Below are 21,988 nucleotides of genomic sequence, written 5' to 3'. Positions count from 1 at the left end.
CGGCCCAGGGCCCGCATATAACTGTCTTCATCTCACTTTTCTTATTTTGTTAAAACCTATGTACGTGAGCTACATCGGCATGACTGGTCTAAAGCGTTGTTTGCGTCAGGCAACCCGTGTACTCACCATCTGTTGAAACATAACCATCAAACGAAAATGATATTTCAGAATCGGCGCCCAGTTTTTCGTCATTTTGCGCACGGTATGGATGTTGGAATCCTGGCACGAAATCTGCTTGAGAAATGACCCGTAAACGTGAGCTGTGGAAAGATTTTCTTTCAAATGCTAACGTTGGCTAACAATCTGTACAAACTAAACCCCCACCCCCGCTCTTAATTCTTTCCTGTCCGGGGCCCTTGCGGGACTTATTTACGGGACTGCGGCCCGATGGCTAAGGTGAGATTGAGACCCCTGTCTATGCAGAAGAATTTAGGCTTTCATCCGCGCCATCACAAACCCAAATATAGCGCTGCGGATTCTGTTTTAACAAAGGCTAATGGCGTAAATTTTCATATTGTTCGGGTAGTGAACACAGTTACAGCAATGATCAGTCTGACGCCACCGCATCAAAAAGGCTTTTGCCTCCGCAGTGTTGGATGCACTCTTCAATGGTGTTGTAGCCTCCGCCGAGGCAGATCTGGACCGTGCGGCAGCGTCTCACGTGAGAGTCGTATTTGGCCGTCAACAGCTTCAGTTCGTCGCGGCATTCGAACGATGGCTTGGTCACCCTACAGGGGTTGTCTTGCCCATCTTTGTCTTTGCCTGCGTCATTAGGAGTGAATAAATATTTTGACTCTAGCAGATGATCGTATTGCAGCAGTGGTTCATAAGTCCATGACTTCCCCCACAAACTCTTTCGCGGGGAGTTCTTTGCAAAAATATCTGGTCTCAGTCGCGTATTTCATTTAAAAAATGTCTTTACTGGATGGGCACCAATAACTTGTATTTCAGGGTACACGATCAAAAGGGGTATCGTAGGGCACCGAATATGAGCGATAATGGCGTTAAAGAGCACTGACACTCATCATCAAAAAACCTAATTTTACGCTAACGGACTCACGAGTCCACTCACTCAGGCTCACTCAGATTCAGGTCAAGCTGTGACTCTGAGTCTGGTTGAGTGCGACTGAGTAATATGAATGCTAGTGAGTCCGGTTGATACAAAGTTAGCGAGTGAGTGCGAGTGAAAATTGAGGAACGTTTTGGTGATTCTGATTCCGATTGAGCCCTCAGAGCAAAAATGCATTTCTTGGGTGAGTCTGAGTGAGCTCCACTTTTACAGCGAAAGCTGTTATCAGATCATTTCAACGGCCGTTTTTGGCGCCGTAGTTGTCCGCCGCCGCCGCCGACGGTGTCCGTAACCAGTATCGCCGTAACCAGTATCGCTCGAAACCAGTATCGCTCGAAAATTCCAGGATGGAACGAGGTTCGAACCTGGGCCATCTGCGTGGGAGCCCAGTATTCAACCTCTGAGCCATGCCGGTGCTTGAAACTGCTTTGCAAAAAGGTCCTATACAGGCTTCATGTCGGGAAGGAACCACATTAGCAAATGCAATATAGCGTGGTAGAAGAGTAAAATAAGCACCAGGCGTCGCACAACGCGATTTCTGTAACCAGGCGTCACACAATGAGAATTGCGCAACTAGTAGGTTGTTGAATGCTTCCAACCCATTACAAAGGGATCTGCCATAATTCTTCATCGTCATCAGGCACAGCATCAATAAAGTGCGCATAATGCCTTACATGCGTTTAGCAGGTACCAACTGCTCTCCGTAGAATGACGAAAAATGGCACAGTGCCTGCTGCCCTACTTCTCAAAAATTACAATGATTTATAGCGTAGTGCGTTCCTCGCAAGTGCACTTGTATTGGTTGCCAAGGAAGCCCATAAGCGCATGATCCATTTCCTCGGGGTCTCAGTAAAGTTCTTCACCCCCCCCCCCCCCGTCTCTCTCTCACGTCAACGTATGTTATAGAGCATGACGAGAGAGAGGGAAATAGCGAACTGGGCGTCACCCAATGCAAATTACATAACTGGTGGGCCGTTTAAAGCTTCCAACCCATTACAAAGAGCTGAGCCATAAATCTTCATCGTCATTAGTCATCGCGTCAACAAAGTTCACATAATGCCTTACAGACGTGTAGCTGGTGCCTCGCTTCTCCGCAGAATGACAAATAATGGCTTAGAAGGTGCTTCCCAACTTCACAAAAATTGTGATTTATGGCGTAGTGAGGTACCTTTCTAGTGTACTTGTATTGTAGCCCCAAGAGAGCTTACAACGGGCTCTAGAAACGCCGCTCTTCCAGGTTTCGCTGTGACTGTGCTGCGGTTTCAGCGCAGGCCCGGCGTTTTTTTTTGTCGACCTATACCTGCAGGCAGTCACGAAGCACGTGATCATTTTATGAGCTGGCAACTGACCAATTATACCACGTTTACTACCTTAAGGCATTCAGTCTCCCAGACGAGACCCTTTCTAACACTCCCACTTCTTTCTAACACTCCTTGCTAACACTCCCAAGTTTAAAATGCACATATAAACCCCATAATGTGGACGGGGAGATGACCGCTGCTGTAGCTCAGTTGGTAGAGCATGGGACGCGTTATTCGAAGGTCGCAGGTTTGGCCCCTGGGCGGCAAGTTATGTTTTCGTCCACTTTACTTTCTTCAGATTTACATCATAATTACTTCAAAATCACATCTCATATACTTTCGTTGGCTTTCATGTTTGTTAGTTCTAATTAACATAGCGTATTGTGTAAGTTAAAAATGTAGGAACGGTCGCAAGAGAACAAAGACGTAAAAACGCAGTTAACTATCGGTATCTGCAAGCCTAAGTTGTTCTGCTATTTATCCCTGCAAACTTGGTAAACCAGGCCGTCATTTCAAAGCTGCGATATGCAATAATTGTTAGCATCTTGTGGGTGTGTCAACATCTCCCGTGGGCAAAATTGTCCGTACGCAGTCCACACAGTTCATTTTACGAAGTTGTTCTTTCAAGAGCCCCTCACCAGGCCACTCAGAAAGTTTTAGTTAGACGCTGGAAGCTGTTGCGTGTCGAATGAAGAGCAGTATGCCGCAAGAATTTTTCAAATCGGTTCATTACGAGCTGAGAAAAACAATAATTTGTTGCGGCGCGAAACCATGATGCGAGGAGGCGAGTTTTAAACCCTTGCCCACTCGCCCCGTGTAGCCTTAGCAAGCCAAATCCCTTCCCTGCCCTCTTCACTTGACACATACGCATGAACACGTCATGCGCATGCATGGTCACGTGCGCATGACGTGCCCGAGCCAGCCCGAGCACGCGAGTGGCGTTGCACGGCCGCTACCTTTTCTTTTATGTAGCGGCCGTGGGCGTTTCGTCGGCGTTCTCTGTGGTGTACTGCCTGTTTCTGCGGGACGGGCATGAAAGTTGAGGCATTTGTACGGGCACGAGAGTGGCGGTATCATGAGCCAGTGCCGCATTAACGTTTACTTGGACGCGGCAGAATAAATGAGCATAAAGAGTGCTCGAACGCGCCAGAACATTACTTTCGTTTCCAGGGCTGGCGTCTGCCCGATGCGCTAACCGCGGGGACACGAACGCATGGGAAAGGGAGGCACATCAGCCGCGCATTTTGCTGCCTTCACGAAAATAAAATGAAAAAGACGCACACATTCCCTTTGTGTGTCTCATTATTTCTCTCAAGTTTTATTAATCCATTCAAGCAACAAATTACACAAACTACACATGTCGTGTCAAATAATTATCGCAGTGTCACGTGCTACTGTTGGCGACGTCAGAGCACAGTCGACTAGGTAGAGGAGCGACGTCACAGCACTACCATCTACGTAGGGCCATTTTCTCATGTACGTCATCCCCTCATTCTCTAAAGCGCGTGCCCGCGAGAGGAAGGGCAACCGGCGTTCAGCTTGAAATTTGACCCATTTCCGCGGCGCGTAGCGTTGCAAATTTTGGCAGACGTGACCGTGGACGCCCATTGTATGCATTGCGCTCGTTAGCTCAAAATTGTCAAACCTGATGAGGGGCCCTTTCAGGCTACCCTTCAAATAAGCACTTTCAAAGACACACATAAAAAAAAAGATTTGAAGCGACCATGCACTCCACGTGAAACTTATAAATGCAAAGTTAGAATCAATGGAACTGCTTAAAATATGAATCTCGATTTGTTCAACAATAGCCCAAGCATATGCAATGGACTTGGATCATGAGAAGCACTAATGATCTTGATCCGCACGGTAATTTCGGGCTAGAAGTTCTGACTTGCCGCCGGTGCTCCTAATGAGCGTTACGAGGAAGGGCGACCACTCCTGCACTGCGAGCTTAGGGCATCGAAAAAGCTTAAAACATAACTACAAAATCTTAATGACGGTCCGTTTATGTTTAAGCAACGCGCAATCGTTTTTGCTGACTGAGCCCAGAGTTTGTTCGGCCGAATGTCGTCGTGTATGGAAAAATACCAAAGATATAACCTTGATGAAATTGATGTTGGAGGAAGTGCTCCTAGACTTAATTATTGAAGGATCAAGAATTCTCTTACCTTTTATTCCCAAATAAGGAGTATTTCGCTGTCGCGCTACTGAAGTACTAAGAAGCCGTTGTTTAACATACTGTTCTTATTTATTCAAGAAGAAGTTCTCTCAGATAAAAGCCGCAAGGGGATGTGCAAGGGAAGTAGGATAGAACCAGCGACGCAAGCATTATACATTTTTTTAAAAACAAAACAAATGTACGATTCGTAAATATTATAAATATCGAACTTAAATCTCTATTAGAAACGGCTTTACTTTTTTTTCAATACAACAAATGCTACATGGTGTTCTATATTTTAGGGGAATCATTTGAAAGCGCTACTGCTTAAATTTCGGCCCTGAGGTTTTCCATAGTGCGCTCCAAACGGGCAAAGGAGCGCATAAAATGAAATGTTACTGGAGGCTACGACCGAAAAGTATTTATAGGCATACATCATTCATACAAGCTTTGTCTTGTTACGAACGTATCGCAAACAGTCACAACAATCACGTCATTGAGCTTTTGGTCCTCTCATGGTAACCTCAACTGGTCTATTGTGGTTAAAGCAGCACAAACAACACAGTCGTCGACCTTGCTTAATTAGCCGTCACAATATTTCACGCAACACAAAATCGTGTTATCGATTTCAGGGTCTCGTCCTGGCAGACTGGATGCCTTCAGGTAATATGCGAGAGATTATTAGTCAAACAGCCATTTGGGCTAGTTGGTAACGGTTCATATCTTAAAGCAAATAGGCGCACTATGGGAACAAGGACAAAAGGGAGGAACCGACGACACAAAGCGTGTCGTCGGTTCCTCCCTTTTGTCCTTGTTCCCATAGTGCGCCTATTTGCTTTAAGATAAGATTATTAGTCAGCTGGCATCTCGTAAAAAGATCAGGTGCTTCGTGACGCCAGCAGGCACAAAAAAAGCGGTTCCACTCTCGCCGTCATGGCTACTAGTGGCGCTGACTGACACTCCTACGTTTAAAAGCACATATATAACCCATAAAGTGGACGGGAGGATCACCGCTGCCATAGCTCAATGGTAGAGCATCGCACGCATTATTCGAACGTCGCAGGTTCGGTCCCTGCCGGCGGCAAGTTATCTTTTCGTCCGCTTTGCTTTCTTCATATTTACGTCATAATTGCTTCAAATAACATCCCTTATACTTTCATTGGAGTTGTTGTCTGTTAGTTCTTATTAATGTTGTGCCTAGCAAAGAAAAAGGAGCCCTTAAAATTCCCCTTCTTTCGTTCATTTCACAAGAGCCTGCTACGCCAGCAGGCATTGCAACTAAGCTACGTTACTTAGTTTGCGAGAGATATCACTAAATAATAGCAGCCATTACTTGCTAAACTTGCTGCGGTATTTTTATTTCTTCAGCGGTACAAAGTATCTTTTGATATCCGCGTAGCCATATGCTGGTAAAAAAGTCAGCAGTGTTTATTTCATGCAGAAATACGATGGTGATCAACCTAAATTACAGCTGGCTGCCAATTTTACTTATCTGTCAGAGTACATATTAGAGCATTGTATCTTCCCGAGTACAAAATATCCCCTTGCACAGTAACCGTTCAGTGTTCTGAAGCTAACGTCACTTTCATCCTCATTGTTACGAACGCAGCAACACAACTCAGTCTCAGTGTGCATTATTTCAGGCCATTTTCTACGTGTCCCTGCAAAGCAGTCGATCTCGCCCACCTTCTTGTTACATCATTCTGAAATTCCAAACGCCTAACAAAGCACACCTCGTAACCGCCCTCCACGATTGCGCTTAGGCTCCGTCGTTGTCTGCAATGCCACCGAAATATCTCACTTATTTCCCCGAGAAATAACGAGCAACTCTACACCACATCGATAGGCACAGCGAAAATTTGCCTGGATATTTTTCTCCATAATCGATGACCTAAGCGGTTTAACTTGTTTTATGCTTCTGAGTTATTTCTGCGCTACGCTAATGCGCTGCACAGTTTTCTTTTACTTTTTGGGACGTAAACTCCACAAATAATAATAATAATAATAATCAATCAAATCAAACGTTTATTTTACGTGCCCAGGAACAACCGTAAGGTCTTTGTACTGGCGCACAAAAAAAGGCCAACATTCATAATAAAATATCAGGGATAAAAAACGTTATAAAATTGCACATATACAACTATGCGCAGGCAGAAAAAATGTCAACAGTGTACGAGGCTATGTAAGTACAGTGCAAAGCTCGGAGCAGAACAACGACTGAGAGCCGTGAAAAACATCGAGCTCTAAAAAGTAAGCATTGTAAAGACGTTTTATCCTGCCAATGGTCCAATGGTCACAGAGGCAGGCGGTTACATGAAAAGGTCTATTCTCTCTGGTCAGCTTACATGGAATTCGGAAATTAAGACAGTTGAGCAGTACAGGGCAGGATATGATACCATGCACAAAATAATGCAATGGTCGGACTAAATTTCAAGAAAATTTTTCCTGACTAAAACAAAAACTACTTCGAGTAAACTTTCTGTAGACGAAGTAGTTGTGATTCTCAATCGTTGCGTTTTTCTGCTTATTGTTTCTTGGACCTCCTTAGGGTGCTACAGACGTCCGAACATAGGCCAAGGTAGCGTTTTTTCCAAGTTCAGGATTTTATTTTAGAGTCTGTGCGCCGGCACAGGCAAAACAAATTTTTGGAGATATTACGTTTTATTGAGAGTTCTATAAAAATAATTGATGTATTTGGTCCTGAAAACGCTGCAATTTACTCAAATTTACCTGCGCGCTAACGAGTGAAAAATATAAAGCCACTCCAAGCAACCGTCCTAAAATAAAAGCGCGATGCTCTAAAAACGCAAAAAAGCAAGTTTCGATTGAATGCCAGAAACGGTCCACTTATAGCGAATTTTTCTTTCGTACCTGCTTTTCCACCATATCGAGAAGCTCAAATGGCGCTCACGTGCCCGAAAAGTTTTTCCCGCCCGAAATATTTTGGGAAAATACTCTAGAACTAATGTCTATATGTGCGTAATTGTCTCAGATTTTTTCAGAGAAGTTGATTTTTGTCGAGCGCCCCGACTGGGACAGTTGGCGTGGAATGACCCAATGACAACAACAACAACAACAACAATAATAATAATAATAATAATAATAATAATAATAATAATAATAATAATAATAATAATAATAATAATAATAATAATAATAATAATAACATAATAATTATTATTATTATTATTATTATTATTACTATTATTATTATTATTATTATTATTATTATTATTATTATTATTATTATTATTATTATTTATGCACTTTGTTACTTGCTGATAATACTTGGGCTCATTATACCTAGCTAACACTTCGTTTATATGTGTCATCATTTTGTACGTCCGCTTCCAATTCTCGCTTGGACAACTTCCCAATTGCGATTCATTATATCGGGAGATTTGAAGCAGGCATTAAAATGTAACAGGCAGGGATTTTCGGGTTAGGTTCACGCGGACGTTTCGAAATGCGTTACACTAACAATGTCCATAAGAGGAGCATATGCAAACGCTGCATTCTGTAATCCTATGACGTTGTGCTGCCAACTCCGGAAAAAGAAATATGCGGCGGCTAACTTCACTCTTATAATTTGTGCCGCGTAGTTGATGCGAACAGGCATCGTAGTTATAAGAGACTTCAGGCGCCTGCGCGAGCCATAAATTAAAACGTGGCCGATATTTTGTAAATACTACAAGTAATAAGTAAGGACGTAATTCTTGTTGCAATAAACGCATATTAAAAAGGCCACTCTGTCAAATTTCCTGATATCCCTTATCGATTGCTAAGACGACTTTGACGAAGAAAAGCTTGACTGGTTGGCATTATTTCGTAGCTCTTTTTTCGTTTTTCGCGTTTCTTTTACATGTTTCTTTCTATCGTGTGCCCGATATTGCTTTTTGTTTTACTTCGTTATTTTCTTCTTTCCTGTGTTTTCTTTTTTTATTTTTCTTTCTGTCATTTACATAATACGATTTACTTATGCAGTTCCAAGTTATCATACTTTTACCTATACGTACTGGTCTATTCAATTCACTTCCTCTTGTCTTGTTTGTATGACTTTGTATACCTTTATCTGTCGTTATCAGTCGTTATACAACAATCTATATATCTACCTGTTGTCATCGTTCTCGATACAGTGTTATTTCTCTCTATCTTTCTCCGTCTATATATATTGATGTTTTCATCTATATTTATCTGTAATTATGTATTTCCATTTCTATGTACTTATCATATGAAATCAATTACAGTTGGTTTCATTGATGTACAGTTGCGCTCAATAGGACTCGCAACATAGGAGCGCGTGGCCTGACGAGTTTAATGATCACGCACGGCTTCAACTTGCTTCATTTCTGTAACTTAATATTAATTTCTTATTTGGGAACATCACCGAGTGAGAGAACAGCGCTTACGTGTAGAAATAAGGGCTATCGGAAGGAATGCGAAATCTTTACACTCGTAAGGCCACACGCTCCCGTGTTGCAAGTCATATTGAGCGTGACTGCACGTTACATTATCGCGACTTTCGCTTTTAGTATCATAGGTGTTGTCGACGACGCCGGACACCACCAGACGGTCTCTTTTCGCGCTAAATCAGGCACTTAAGGCTTCCTTTTAATAAATGAAACAGTAATTGTGCAAGCGATAGCGAGCGCTATACAGAACAAACAATTTGCTGCTTATACTCAGTTATAAAATTTAAAAGGTTGTTTACATCAGCGTTTGAATTAACTGCCACATCCTGATCAATGCTAGTGACTACGCGATGAATTCAAGGCTAGAGATACGAATGCACATGCTCCACGCAATGGAAAAATCAAGATCGTACACTATAGGTAAATATTATGACATTTACATACAAAACCTCACCAAGGTGTGAAGTTTTTCAATGCGCCCGTCCCTCTTCAGAGATTGCAAATCCCGTTACTGTTTCGTTTTGTACGACTCGGAATGACAGAACTGCAGCCATACCAACGACATCCCATTGAAATCACGTTGTTTATTAACTTTTTAATGGCACGACACGACTGACACTCTTGTTTCCCGTCCAAGCACACCCGAGTGAGCACTTACTGCTGGTTTTTTGAGTACACAGGAAACGTCTTGTAAAAAATAAAACGTTCAAGTTAAGAGTTACATTGCAAACATAAGATATCAGAGCGTTAGCTTAGTTAAGGGCCAGTTATCTGTAAGATTAATGATTGAAGTTTCAGGTGATAGCACACGCTCACAAAAATTGTAAATAAAGCGTCAGGAATCAAATTACACTTTTTTTGAGTAAGCATGTCTTATTCTATTTACCTAAGTACGTCAACTGAGAACGAATCTTTTATTTTATTTTTCTGCGGTACTTTTTGTGATAATTTTTTAAAAGCGCTAGTCACTCCAACAATGATAAGTAACTAATGAATTGCTCATTTGAGTAAAGCTCTCGCACTTGCGCGGCTAAGTGTCGGAGCTATGCAACCAGCTCTAACAAATGTAATCAAATAATATTTAGGAAAGCAGTCGTTAAAAGCCACTCTCAAGTGAGAAAATTGTCTTATTTTTACTGAGTTTACTTGCAAAAGTAGCCGTGAATTCAAAAGTATTGTCTCAATTATCCTAATTAATTTAGCACATCTGTTTGAGACGTGAATCTGCTAAATTTATTTCAAAATACCCATTCGTACTAAAAGTGCCAATCTTTCCGTAATATAAGGGGGAGCAAAATCGTGTTATAAAAAAACAAAAGGAAGCATTGTTCGGAGACCAGGTGACCTCCTTGTGGCTCTTTTTAGAAATTATAACATATTTACGAATGTACGACTAAGTACAAATTTATCTGTTAATGTTACGGAGTAAAAAAGTCCGTTTGATAGTATTTTTGTACGGGAAATTTTTTTTAACAAATGCAATGTGCTTTGTGTTTCGTAATTCAAGCATGCATGTTGTAAACACACTGTAACTCCCAAACTACGCATGATGGAAATATAACCTATTTTACAACATGGTTTTTCATTTTTGCTCGTGGTTAAAAGCAAACAAAAGCGATATCCTGCAAAAAAACTTGCCTTTTGAATGCGGCCTCCTACTTTAAATGGATGAGATTATTAAAAGAGCCGAGGCATTTTTGTGAGCAGCTGTGATTGTTCGGCCACCTGGTGGAGCAGATCTCCTCCAGACGCTTCTTTCTGCGTGGCCTTTGGGATGCGCGTTGGAAGTGCAACAAAACACAAAGCCAGCCCAGAGAATACACCAGGGCACACTAACGCCGACGTTCCATTGCCACTACGAGGAACACGTTAAGTATTAGGGTCGCCTCCAGTTTTTTAATGACTTTATAAGGCATCGCAGAAGATAGGCAGGTAGCCGTATCACAATTTTAGAATTGTGTCTGAGTTCTTTAATTCGTATAACAGCGCAGTCCTGAAATTTATGTTTCCAATTGGTTCCAAGTACTAGAAGCATGATATCTAGTGGTCCATGGTTACACAGGGCAAAATAATCCAACTGGGTATTTTCAGATCCAGCGAGCCTGCACTGCAAAATATATTTGATGTATATACAGGAGTCAACATAAATCGCAGAGCCATCGGCAGTGCTCCGGCTGATTCGGGTATGTAACAGCGCAATTACGGATCCCTTATTCGAATGGCAGAAGCGGCCCGTCAATTTAGATATACGTTGCTCGAAGCACAGCACTAGTAACATTTCGAACAAAGCGTGCACACTGAATTCGCTCTGAGATGACGAAGTGATTGTAACAACTCCATGTATGCTATCGTTTGCTACATTATTAAAAAGCACTTCGTAATGTTCGCACCTTGAACAATTTTAATACAAAACTAATGACCAACCCACGTTTGTATTCAAGTCTGAAGGATTAGAAGAACTGGTGTTTCGTGGTACCCACCGGTATGCACCGCCGGTATGTAACAGCTGGCAACATCGAAGAAGGTGACTTTTTTGGCCGGAAAATTTCACGTGAAGGTGGTTCCATCGAGGACATTAAATGAGGTGTGGGCAAAAGAATAAATTAGGGAATCAAAAGGAGTGTTCGTGAAGTAGACGACTGCGGATGATTCCTAGGCTCTTCGGAAGGCTATACCAGTCTCAGTGGGGTCCTTAGAAAGAAAGGCCTGCATAAATATGGTGGCAATCACAATTGCAACCACATATCTTCAAGATGGCTTCAGCTTTTATAGAGCGATTCTAACATGGTCGAGAGAAGCGTAGAACGAAACGCTACTTACGTTTTAATACCGTTATTACACTAATGTCCCATGCCGAACCATGAAACGCACACAAAAACCTGTACAAGCTCCTGCAACCCAGTCTCCCAAAACATAAGCCTATTTGACGCGCCATTTTGTGAGCGTGTTCACTGAAATCAAGGAGTACCAACTTGTTGAGATTCACGACTTTCTCATTGCCGACAGTTAATAGAGAATGTACGCAGATATTACTAGTCTTTTGTTATCCGTACCGAGAAATTATTTATTGCCCCTGTCTGACATGTTAAGGAATTGGAGATCGAGATGATGTGGACGACCTTAGTTTAATTGTACGTCAAACATGTCGCCTGTTACGCCCAAATGAGGCTCTGTGTCATAAAAGTTCGCGCTGTGCGCACGGTACCTCATTTCCCTAGCAAGACAACGGTGCCCTTTTATATTCGCTAAAGCCAAAACAGCTTCAATAAACCACCTCTTTCCTCGGGAATTAACTGCTGTCTTCACTTTAACCTTTAGCCCCAGCCACCCCTCATCACCGGAAACGTCGAAAGCTTGCGTAGCAAAAAGATCGATAGGTGGGCTAGTTGGTCATTCATATTCATTCAGCGAACTGGGAGTGCCGGGAACGGACAACGGACGAAGAAAGGAAGAATGTGTTGTGTGTTTCTGCATTCCTCCGTTGTATGTTCCCGCGCTGCCAGTTCGCTGAACGAATTACGTAGGACATTGAACCGGTAAACTGCCTTGAAGTGTTTCGCCGGAAGATACGGTTTCAAAGGCCGTTTCATTCACGCGGCTGTTTCTTTGATTCTGCCTGCCAAAGGAGATGACAGTAAGGTGGACAGCCAAAGGAACGATTACTCGGGCCTGCCTCATCGGGCAACCCGGCACCCCCTCCTGCGTATTATGTCAAAGCCGTTAGCTTTGGAAGCTCTGGCCGAACAATGCGTGAGAAGCCAGTCTGATTCACCGGGGTGCCTCAGTCAGCATTAGCTTGCCTCACAAACGAGAAGTAGACTGTTTCGAAACCGTTTGGTCGTCATGAAATTATGTTGAGCAGCAATTCACGGTCGGTGCAGGACTGTGCGTATAGGCATGGATTGAGCGCTTTTTGAAATGCTAGGTTTTGGCGGCGCTCTTTGAATTCGCCTCGTTGGGCAAGGGTGGCTTCAGAGGGAAGCTCTAAGTCTTCGGGGATAGCAAAAGTTTAGAGAGGAAATGGAACTGAGAGCAACAGTGGGCAAAGCGACGCGCATTTAAGAAGGGATTTTGTAACATCTCTTTCTGCGTTGCTCTTTCTCTGCTCATATAAAGCGACATTGTGGCTTCAGCTTTCTGCGCTTTAGACTTTGTCTTTTCCAACTTTGCCATTTAAGCACTCGTCCGCTCTACCATCAATAGCTTATGGGATTCTCGTAACCACAACCTCGCGCTCGTTTTTCAATAACCCCTTCGCAGTCACGTTCACAGCTCGTGTACGGGATGTCCTGAAAATCATGCGCCGAGAGATAAAAAATAGAAAGGAAGTATCTTAGACGAGGAAGAGTTCATAGTACAGTGGAGCAGTGGCATGTAGCTATTTCAAGTAATGACAGTTGATTACTATGGAAACATTATCTACCTCTTGAGGAACGGTCGTAAACAGCCCCGTTGCAGCATGAATCGCTGCGCATTTTTCTGCGCGCCTGAACGTGGAATTTCCAGCAATGTGCCATCAAAAATACAGTTTATACCTACCATTTATTTTTCTTCGGAATTCAGGCTACGCCACAGGAAGCCTCTTTGAGGGCGCTACTTTAATGCGCGTACTGTGTGAAGTCGCACGGAATTTTTCATGTTTCACACTTTCGCTTCAAAATCTATGTAAATGAGTGAATGGTAATTCATAGAGTTAGTTATTTAGTAGCTTAGATAAGTTCATATCGACGCTATTTACACAGTTTCTTTTGCTTTTTCAGTGAAACAGAAACTTGGTCGCAAGGAAGCTTAGTCTGAGCACTCACCAAGACAGGTTTCCTTGCACAACTCGATTGTCTGGAAACTGGCTGACCGGCAATGGTACCGACACTGCCCTATCTCGTGCTCTTCCTTGCAGACAGTCCCATTAAAGTAAGCCGGATACAGCAGGTCTTCAGCCGTGCACCGCCTCACTTGGACAGCGTCTTGGTCCACGTCCGTACACGGCGCGTACTTCTCCGCAGACGCTGAGGAGCGAGCGTCGGTTGTAATTACGTTGGCAGGTTGCTGGCTAGTTAGAATTCGCTGAATTCTGTCCGTCTACGTTTTTTAAAGTGTTTCGCCGTGTGCTTAGAATGGACAGTTCTGAACGCCGCGAATTTAGCTACCAGAAGCAGTACGTGTCCCACCTTCATTCTTATGACAGGGACAGCATATACAGCACAGGCTAGCACATGCAGCACTGGCTAGATGTTACTTTAAAAAAGTGTCAGGAGAGCAGCTTAGACCAAAGCTATTCGTAGATGTATTCAGTCTACGTACCCTCGTTCGGGCTCCTATTATGCAACTTTCGTACAATTACACATTATTTTACGTTGCTTCCAGTATTCATTAAATTTCATGCAGAAGAATGAGAGAAGCAGGGAGCATTTTGATATTCTTTCCAGCTTACAAGCGTTTCTTTCATTCAGTATCATTACTAAATTCATGTTGCTAGAAATAGTTTTGTTCTATAGAGCGATAATAATATACTAGTTCGGTTTCATGCACGCACAGGAAGACAATGCTTTTTTTTTAGAATGAACATTGCCTATTTACAAGAAGGTGTGAAAGCATAGTGCGACATATAAAATAAAATATATAGACTGAGCTATATATTTTATATATATTAGGATGAGGCATATACTGTAAAATCCCAAGGAAGCACCGCCCCTCTGTCTTCCCGTCTTTTTACTTTTTTCTTGTCAACCTATTCTCCGCTACGAAATGCTGCAGCAGCGGCTCTTAGGAACTCAAGTTTTCAAGTCTTTTGATATGTGCACGATTTCTTAGTATTTTAACAATGTGGTGCCTAGGGCTCGTATTCCTAGTCATATAAAAATTGTAGGAACACTCTAAGAGTTTCTTTCGCCCCTTCTCATAACACATAAAATTTCACCCCAGTATTCTCTCCGGTTCAGTAAAAACAGTAAATGCATTCGTATTCAACGGTTTCATTAGAAGCTCAGGTGTGCATTCTTCTTGGAGTGTCTTCCGCCGCCATATTGAATATTGGTCCGGAACCGAGCTAGCCCTCCCCCTCCCCCCACCCCGTCGAACTTGTCCGATTATCTTTCACCATAGGGATGGGCTGCCCTTGCTCGGGATTTTATGGTAGCGTGAGCTATAGTGTAGTTATGTTATTTGTGAAATTACAAGGCGTACCAAGCAGCAATTAATAAGACTTTCAGAAAATCTATATGCACTGTGCTATACTTAGTTTGCGTCGTTGTCGTTATGGGCTTTCCTACATTGCTTAGAAAAATGTATAAATTTTAAAGCAACTTGACAGCCGCGCTTCTCAGTGCTATACCTTAGCTCCGAGAAAATAGCTGTCATTGCACGCCTCTATTTTACGAGTACTGACAAACTACGAAATGCACCAGCATAACCGAATTCTGATGACAATGTAAGTTTCCTGTTGTACATAATAAAAGGAACTAGAGTGATATGACGCGCACTTTCCGAGGTTCTCGCTTTCGTTCTTTCGTCAAGACTTTACAGAAATAAGGTTCTTGCGCTGGAACAATTTCAGAATTAGTTTACCGCGACTCCATTCCTCTATTACGATTCGCCATTCGTAGAGAGTGGTAGCAACAAGTGACCACGTGGGTTTTAATGCTTGCCCTACTCATCCTCTGAGCTACACAATTTCTTGCTGTTCGTTGTGGAAATGAATTAATTATTTCCATACTCCTCAGTTTCTTCTTTCAAGGTCACCATATAAAGGCTTATTATTGTCCTCAGTGAAAGCTAATAGATCAAACGTGACGAGGACGTGTTCCTGGTTATGGTACAACTCTTTTTCATTCGTGTCGCATCAGCTGTCGTTCCGAACGAAAATTTGTGGGACTATCACTTTACTTACGGGGAAAATTTCTGACCAGCATGCTCTAGTTTACCTCTAGAAAGTAAACATAATAACGTTGTTTCTCAGTAGTAGTGGTAACTGCTTCTTAGTAGTGTGAAACGTTGTTAATGTGTTATGAAATACGATGACAAAACACTAGCTATACATACGGGATACACTGGTCAACGACTGCCTTCGTTGCAATTCTGTGCTGAACGTTGATTTAGCGATGCCGAATGCTAGAAGAACACGCCCTGATTACCTGCAAGTGTCACTTGCAGACAGAATACGGAAAATTGTCCTAGTAGAGGAAGTTGAAAGCTATAAAAACAGGCCACCCCTCTAGTTAAAAAAATTACATGGTTAAGAATAGGAAGGAAATCCGCCAAGTGAGCAATAAAGGAGGGAAAAAAACGTTGCCTTCCAAGCGACGTTCTGATGATGATGATGATGATGATGATGATGACGATGGTGATGATGATGATTGTCGTTATGAATGGCTCGCATCCACTTTGGGGTTCAAAAGAGTGGTAAGTTGGGCTAGTTGGTAATGATCCATACTTAATGTAACTGCGCAAAAAACGGACGGAAACACGAAGGGCGAGAAAAGGACAAACAAGCGCAGACTATCAACTGAAGTTTTATTGCACGAACGAGGCAATATAAAGGGCAGAAAAAAGCGAGAGAGGGCAAAAAAAGAAGGAGACAAAAGGCACGAGGGACCAAATCAACAAAAAACATTGGCCACATCAGGCATCATGGGGGATTGGCCAAGAAACGAATAATTTATAGATAAAAGTGGTGACATGTTTTTCTTTACTTCCATGTCTTTCTTTATTCTCTTTACTTGCATTCCTAAGTATGGAATGCCAAAACGTCAATCTTGAACTTGTTGACATTGAACACTTGCTGACCATGCCCACTTATTGTGGCTAGTACTGCGTACTATAGCGTTCCTGTATGTATGGTGTCACTTGGAAGTGAACTGATACACGTAGCTAAACCTGCGCCTAACTGTTCACACACTTTTCTGCCCTGAGATTAAGAGCCGCGTAAGCTCGATGCCATCAGTACTCTGCAAGATTTAATGTTTCGTTCGAGACCTGGTATTGTGTATGCAACTGATTACACCACCCTCACCTGGACGGTAGTGGCGGGCATTGCCGTCTTCGCACGCTAAAGAGCACTCGTTCACGTCGCGGAAGAATCCAGCCGCTGACCCTCGCACGCAGTACGCGTCAGACGACACCCGTGTACACCTCTGCTGCGCCACGTTCCAAGCGAACGCGGAGGTGCCGGCAGGACCGCTCTCATTACCCCAGTCGGTGCAGATGTTGGGTTCCACTGGTGCACACTCGGGAACAGTCTTAGCGGTTGCAAGTGCAAGGAGGGCATCAGTTACTGTCAAGCTTGTGAACTCCGTGGCCACCTCTCGGTCCCACCTCGTCATATAATTCTGGCGGATGACGTCTGCGCGGAGAGAAAAGAAGGGACGTTGCGATAAAAGTTAGCGCCGTTATTTGGGTACTCAAACGAGAATGCGACAAAAGATGCCCATTTCATGATGCAAAGGCAACATTAAAATATACACAAAAATTGTTCGTTAGATTCTTCATGGCAGTAAAAAAAGCCCGGCGCAATTCCATAGCAAATTAGCACTGCGGAATTCCGCAAGGTGGCGGAAGTGTTAAGAAAAAAAATAGACAACCGCCCGTTTGTAGCACGAAGTCACAGGGAAATCTATACGAATTTCTCAAAAGAAAGCTTTTTAGTTGCCACCTTGTGCGATTGCGCAGAACTCATTTGCGATACAATGTGCTGATGTCCTTCGAGTTGTCGATAAATTTGCCCTCGCGGTGCCAACTGCTAGCTTCCTGGTTAGCTCAGTTAGTAGAGGGACTGCCCTGGAAAGGCGTTGCTCCCGGTTTCGAAACCTGGACCAGGACCGATATTCAGGCGACTAAGAAGCTTTCTTTTAAGCGACTAATAATCCTTACAGGTTTCCTTGTGGCTTCGTGCTACAATCGGGTGGTTGTCTATTTTTCCTTTTATAGTGTTTTTCATACTCTTGAAGTTCATAAATAGCAACGCCTTCTTTCCCGTGGCGCCTGAAGCAAGGAATTCATCATCGTGTTTATTGTACCAATACACTCTTCATCATTTCAACGTTTGCATGTACCTATGTCTGCGTGCAAGCATATGTTCACTTTCGAGAACAAAATCGGAAAGATTTTCATTATTACAACTTTATCGCAAATGAATCCGCTGTGTTTATTCCGCATTCTATAAATCTATGCAGAGTTCAGGGGAAACACGACCTTGTGGATTTGTAATTTCCTGTCCTAAGAAAAAAATGAGTTCATCTGTGACTTGATATCATCCGCGAACTAGAAAGACGATACTTTAGTGATTGCTTTTCTGACAGGCTGTCGGCCCTTTTGGAAATCTAGAACGATATCGTGCCTTCGAGCAAGATTGAACTGTTTAATACTCTCGAGTTGTGTTCGGCACGTCTTCCTGCGAGTTCCTTGAAAAAAAAAGCTTAGAATGCTGATTCGTTCTATGCGCACGTGTGTTTGACGTAGAGACGAAAAGGCGGACTGCCTGCAGGCATACAAGAGAATAAAGAGAAAGGAAGTTACTGAGTTTAAGGCGAAACAAAAAGGTATTACAGAAAAACAAAGTTTATTATTTCCGTCCTTGACCTTCGAGCCTTGATAAAAAGTATTATCAAGGCTTTATTTGCTTATTATTTTATGTTTAGTTTTAGGGAGTGTATAAATGTGTTTTATGCAAAATGTTTTTGAAGTTGTAAGCTGTCCCTGAATTCAAAGTGATTATGTTATTTTGTAAGTTCTGATTCTTTCGCTGCGTCTTTCAGCTGGAGAAGAGGGTGGGGGTGGATAGTGGGGTGGGGTGTGCGACACTGAATAGAGAGCGCACTATTCTATGGTGATGAATCCTCTAAACTGTATGAAACTTCTAGAACTATGTGTGAAAGATGCTTCAGTTTGAAATGTGTCATAAGTAAGGAGAGGACGTATGGACGTCGAAGACGACGAAGTAGGAGGAGAAACACGGGGAACAGGCACGAGCGCGTGCAAGGTAGCACACGGCGCGATGCGCGTGACACGAGCCGTAAACGAAGGCAGCAGTTGGATGAGCTGGCATTGTTTCCATGGCTACTGGAGAAGAAGGTCGCATTGGCAGCTACGTTCTGTCAACGGGAAGGAAGCGGGCGTTCGATTCCGGAGGCCGTGACGCTGGCACTCCGTGGTGTGGGCGTTGACCGCGACGACGCTCGGGCGAGGCTCCTCAGAGGTGCCGCAGCACTTTGCGGCAATTCCTAACGCACCAGCAGCAGTCTCCCTTCAAGCTTCAGCCAGCAACAATCCCCAGGACTCCACGTCATCAAGTACAGCAAGGCCGAGCTCGTATTTAGGCCTAAGCGGCAGCGACGTCTGGCCACGTCAGCGACTGGGAAAAAGCTTACGGCAGCTTCGTGGTCTGTTATGCATCGGGACGACAGTTCATCGGGACGACAGAGGATCGTCGGCGACATCTACTGGGGAACCAGCACAACGGAGGCTGGACTTACGGCGTGTAACGGAACCAAGTAAGAGTGTTCCATTGGCGAGGCCTAAGTGGCCAGACAGACTCTATAGTAGCGACGCGAGTCGGAGGTATAGAAGTACTGAGAATTGTGTTTGTTTATTTTCGCATATTGCTCTAGTGTTTGTAAGATTTTGATTGTTAGTTGTTTTGAGTGTGTTTCTTATAGTTTTTCTTGTGTGCAATTAAATTATGTTTGCTGTGCCTACCTGCGCCTTCTCAATCTTCTCCAACGCACACGCCTCCGAGAGCGGTGACAAAATGCAAAACAATTGTTTGCTAGTATTTCTGCGTTGTCACTTGCATAAAGCAACAAGGCGAACATGCTCCTGTTTACACCGACAGTTACGTATTTACCCGCTATTGCTTCCATTCGAGCCAGTCTATATGAAAGAATTTGACTGCGAAACGTAGAAATTCGGCGAATGGCCACAAGGTAATTCTCTTTAGTGCAACAAACGCACCACGAGTGCACAACCTGTAGTGCAACAAACGTACAACGAGAGAAGAATATAAAAGAGAGCTTTTTAGAGATAGACGCATTACTTGTTTATTTACGCATACGTATGCTGCTATATTATTGCAATAGCTAAAAAAAGTGGTAACAGTTTGTGCCATTGACGTCACGTGTTTGTTAATATATACTTATGTTACTATTTAACTGGAATAGCTTGCGCCACTCTCTAGCCTGTGCCAAGCCTCTCGATAGGTCCTAATCGCTATATGAAATATTACTGCTGTGTTTGTTTGTTTATTGAAGAACTTTTGTCGGTAACAATAATTTTTCACATGCGATTTTAATCTCATTTGTTGTGCTAGTGGAGCCTTGATAGCGTTTAGGAATCCCTGGCTTCAATTGGCAGAAATAATATTTGTCGTAAAGCGACAAGTATTACTATTCTGAATATTTCGATAATGAATAGATTTTGCATTTCATATTTATATGTACAATAAACACCAATTTCATAATCGCACTCAAATATTACAACTTTGATATATGCCAAAGTATTTTCGTATAATTTGTGCTACATTCAATGAAATTGCACGCTGGTACAATGCAGAGCGCTTTCTAGAAATGGGGCTTGCAAATGTCAGGGCTTGCGCTGCACCTTATCTTTTTTCTTAATGCACGTGGATACGCCAGCGTTCGACAGAAAAAAAAAGAATGAAGTGCCATGGATTACAAGCACACGCCAAACACTACACAAAAGGGCACGTTGTTCAGGAAAAAGCGCGCGTTCCAGTTTTAGCTGACCTATACAACAGCACCTGTTAGAGGTAGCCGAACATCAGCAGAAGAACAGGGCGTAATCCCGAAAAACCTAACATTCCATGTTTAAAACGTGTACATCCGCCCCTGTCAAAGGTTTATACACTGTGCCACTGGGGATTTGTTCTGTCAAAGAGCAGGGGAGTGTTCGCAATGTGTACATGACGAAATGGAGAGAATATAGAAAACGCAGGCGCATGTTGCTGAAAAGAGCTGTCCACCTTGAAACCTGTCTTTGAAAAGAGGTTTACAAAGGGAGTCCGAACAGTGCGTCTCAGGGTCAGCGTTTATCGATCAGTGGTTGCCACGTGGAACAGCATGCGTGCAATGATACGGGGTTATCTCGAAGCTTGTTTCTTGCAGCGGACACGCCGCATAATTCTATACTTAGAAGGCACACGCTGTCATGTGGCTGGGAAAGCGAAAATAAATCAAATAAGAAAACCTGTACACAGGATCAATCGACCGTTCTCTCTTTATATTTTTTTTTCGCTCTAGATCAGCAAAATTCGGGTCACTAACGATTTTGCCCTTCTGCGAAGCCAGGCTTTTGTTGGAAAATGCTTTGACGCGACTAAAAGGCGCCATATTTATGGAAACATGGCTCAAGGTAAGCTGTAAGCGTGTTTCTCATAGAACCGACACACCTGATGTGCTCGTTAATCACCTGAAGCACTTAACGTGGGTTGTAGCATTTTCCACATGCTGCAAGACTAAAACCTATTGGGCATGCCACGTCATAATGCATTTAACGCGGCTGCTCGTTTACTTTTGAACTTCTGGGAACAGATTATTTAAAAATGTGCCGGACCACTGAGCTTTTCCCAAATGTTAAAACTTGACATTTCTGGCAGCCATTTACTGTATTGCCTTTCTTAAATTTTTGATTCCGGCAATAAATGAAAAACATTGTCTTTACAAATGCGCCATAGGAGTGTGACGTCTAAGTTCAGAACACAGGCAAGGACAATGATTTCATATTTACTACACGGTGCTTAGCTGCATGCGTCTTGTTGAACAATATAAGAAATACATACGTTTTCCAGACTTCACAGTGATGCTCAGGAGCACACGTTCTATAATTAAAGCATGCGTAATTACAGGTTATTGACGCGTTAGCAGAAGCATTTCCTCAAGGGAAACTGTTAATTATAAAAAGGTTTTTACTTTTTGTCAGCCTCAAGGACACGGGACCTAGGAACGAACGAGTTAGTTTGATTTTGGGTCATCAAACATGACAAGGTTGGAGCGGCATGATACGACAGCTGATAAGTCAAGTGCCGTTAAGCACAAATTTC

At 43.0% G+C, this 21,988-nt stretch overlaps 1 protein-coding gene across 1 annotated transcript; it reads right to left on the bottom strand.

The window, feature by feature from the left end:
- Window positions 1-547: 547 nt before the first annotated feature.
- On the bottom strand, window positions 548-21,760 carry LOC119375241 (uncharacterized). The gene is made up of 4 exons (XM_037645422.1): window positions 21,728-21,760; window positions 16,949-17,278; window positions 13,746-13,946; window positions 548-762 (listed from the first exon to the last, which is right to left on the bottom strand). The coding sequence occupies exons 2-4, from the start codon at window positions 17,256-17,258 to the stop codon at window positions 548-550; spliced, it is 726 nt and encodes a 241-aa protein (XP_037501350.1). The 5' UTR covers window positions 17,259-17,278; window positions 21,728-21,760.
- Window positions 21,761-21,988: the final 228 nt, after the last annotated feature.

This window comes from Rhipicephalus sanguineus, chromosome 11 (genome assembly GCF_013339695.2).
Source record: "Rhipicephalus sanguineus isolate Rsan-2018 chromosome 11, BIME_Rsan_1.4, whole genome shotgun sequence".
Lineage (NCBI taxonomy): Eukaryota > Metazoa > Arthropoda > Arachnida > Ixodida > Ixodidae > Rhipicephalus > Rhipicephalus sanguineus.
The sequence above is the reverse complement of the archived record's forward strand: the minus strand, read 5'-3'. Positions and strand labels throughout refer to the sequence as shown.

What these genes read in the sequence shown, in the direction of transcription:
- LOC119375241 (XM_037645422.1), bottom strand. Translation starts at nt 17,258, where the DNA reads ATGACGAGGTGGGACCGAGAGGTGGCCACGGAGTTCACAAGCTTGACA. An exon ending in TGCCCGCCACTACCGTCCAG is followed by an intron (nt 13,947 to 16,948) that starts GTGAGGGTGGTG and finishes CTCGCTCCTCAG; the next exon opens with CGTCTGCGGAGAAGTACGCG. An exon ending in GTGCAAGGAAACCTGTCTTG is followed by an intron (nt 763 to 13,745) that starts GTGAGTGCTCAG and finishes CTAATGACGCAG; the next exon opens with GCAAAGACAAAGATGGGCAA.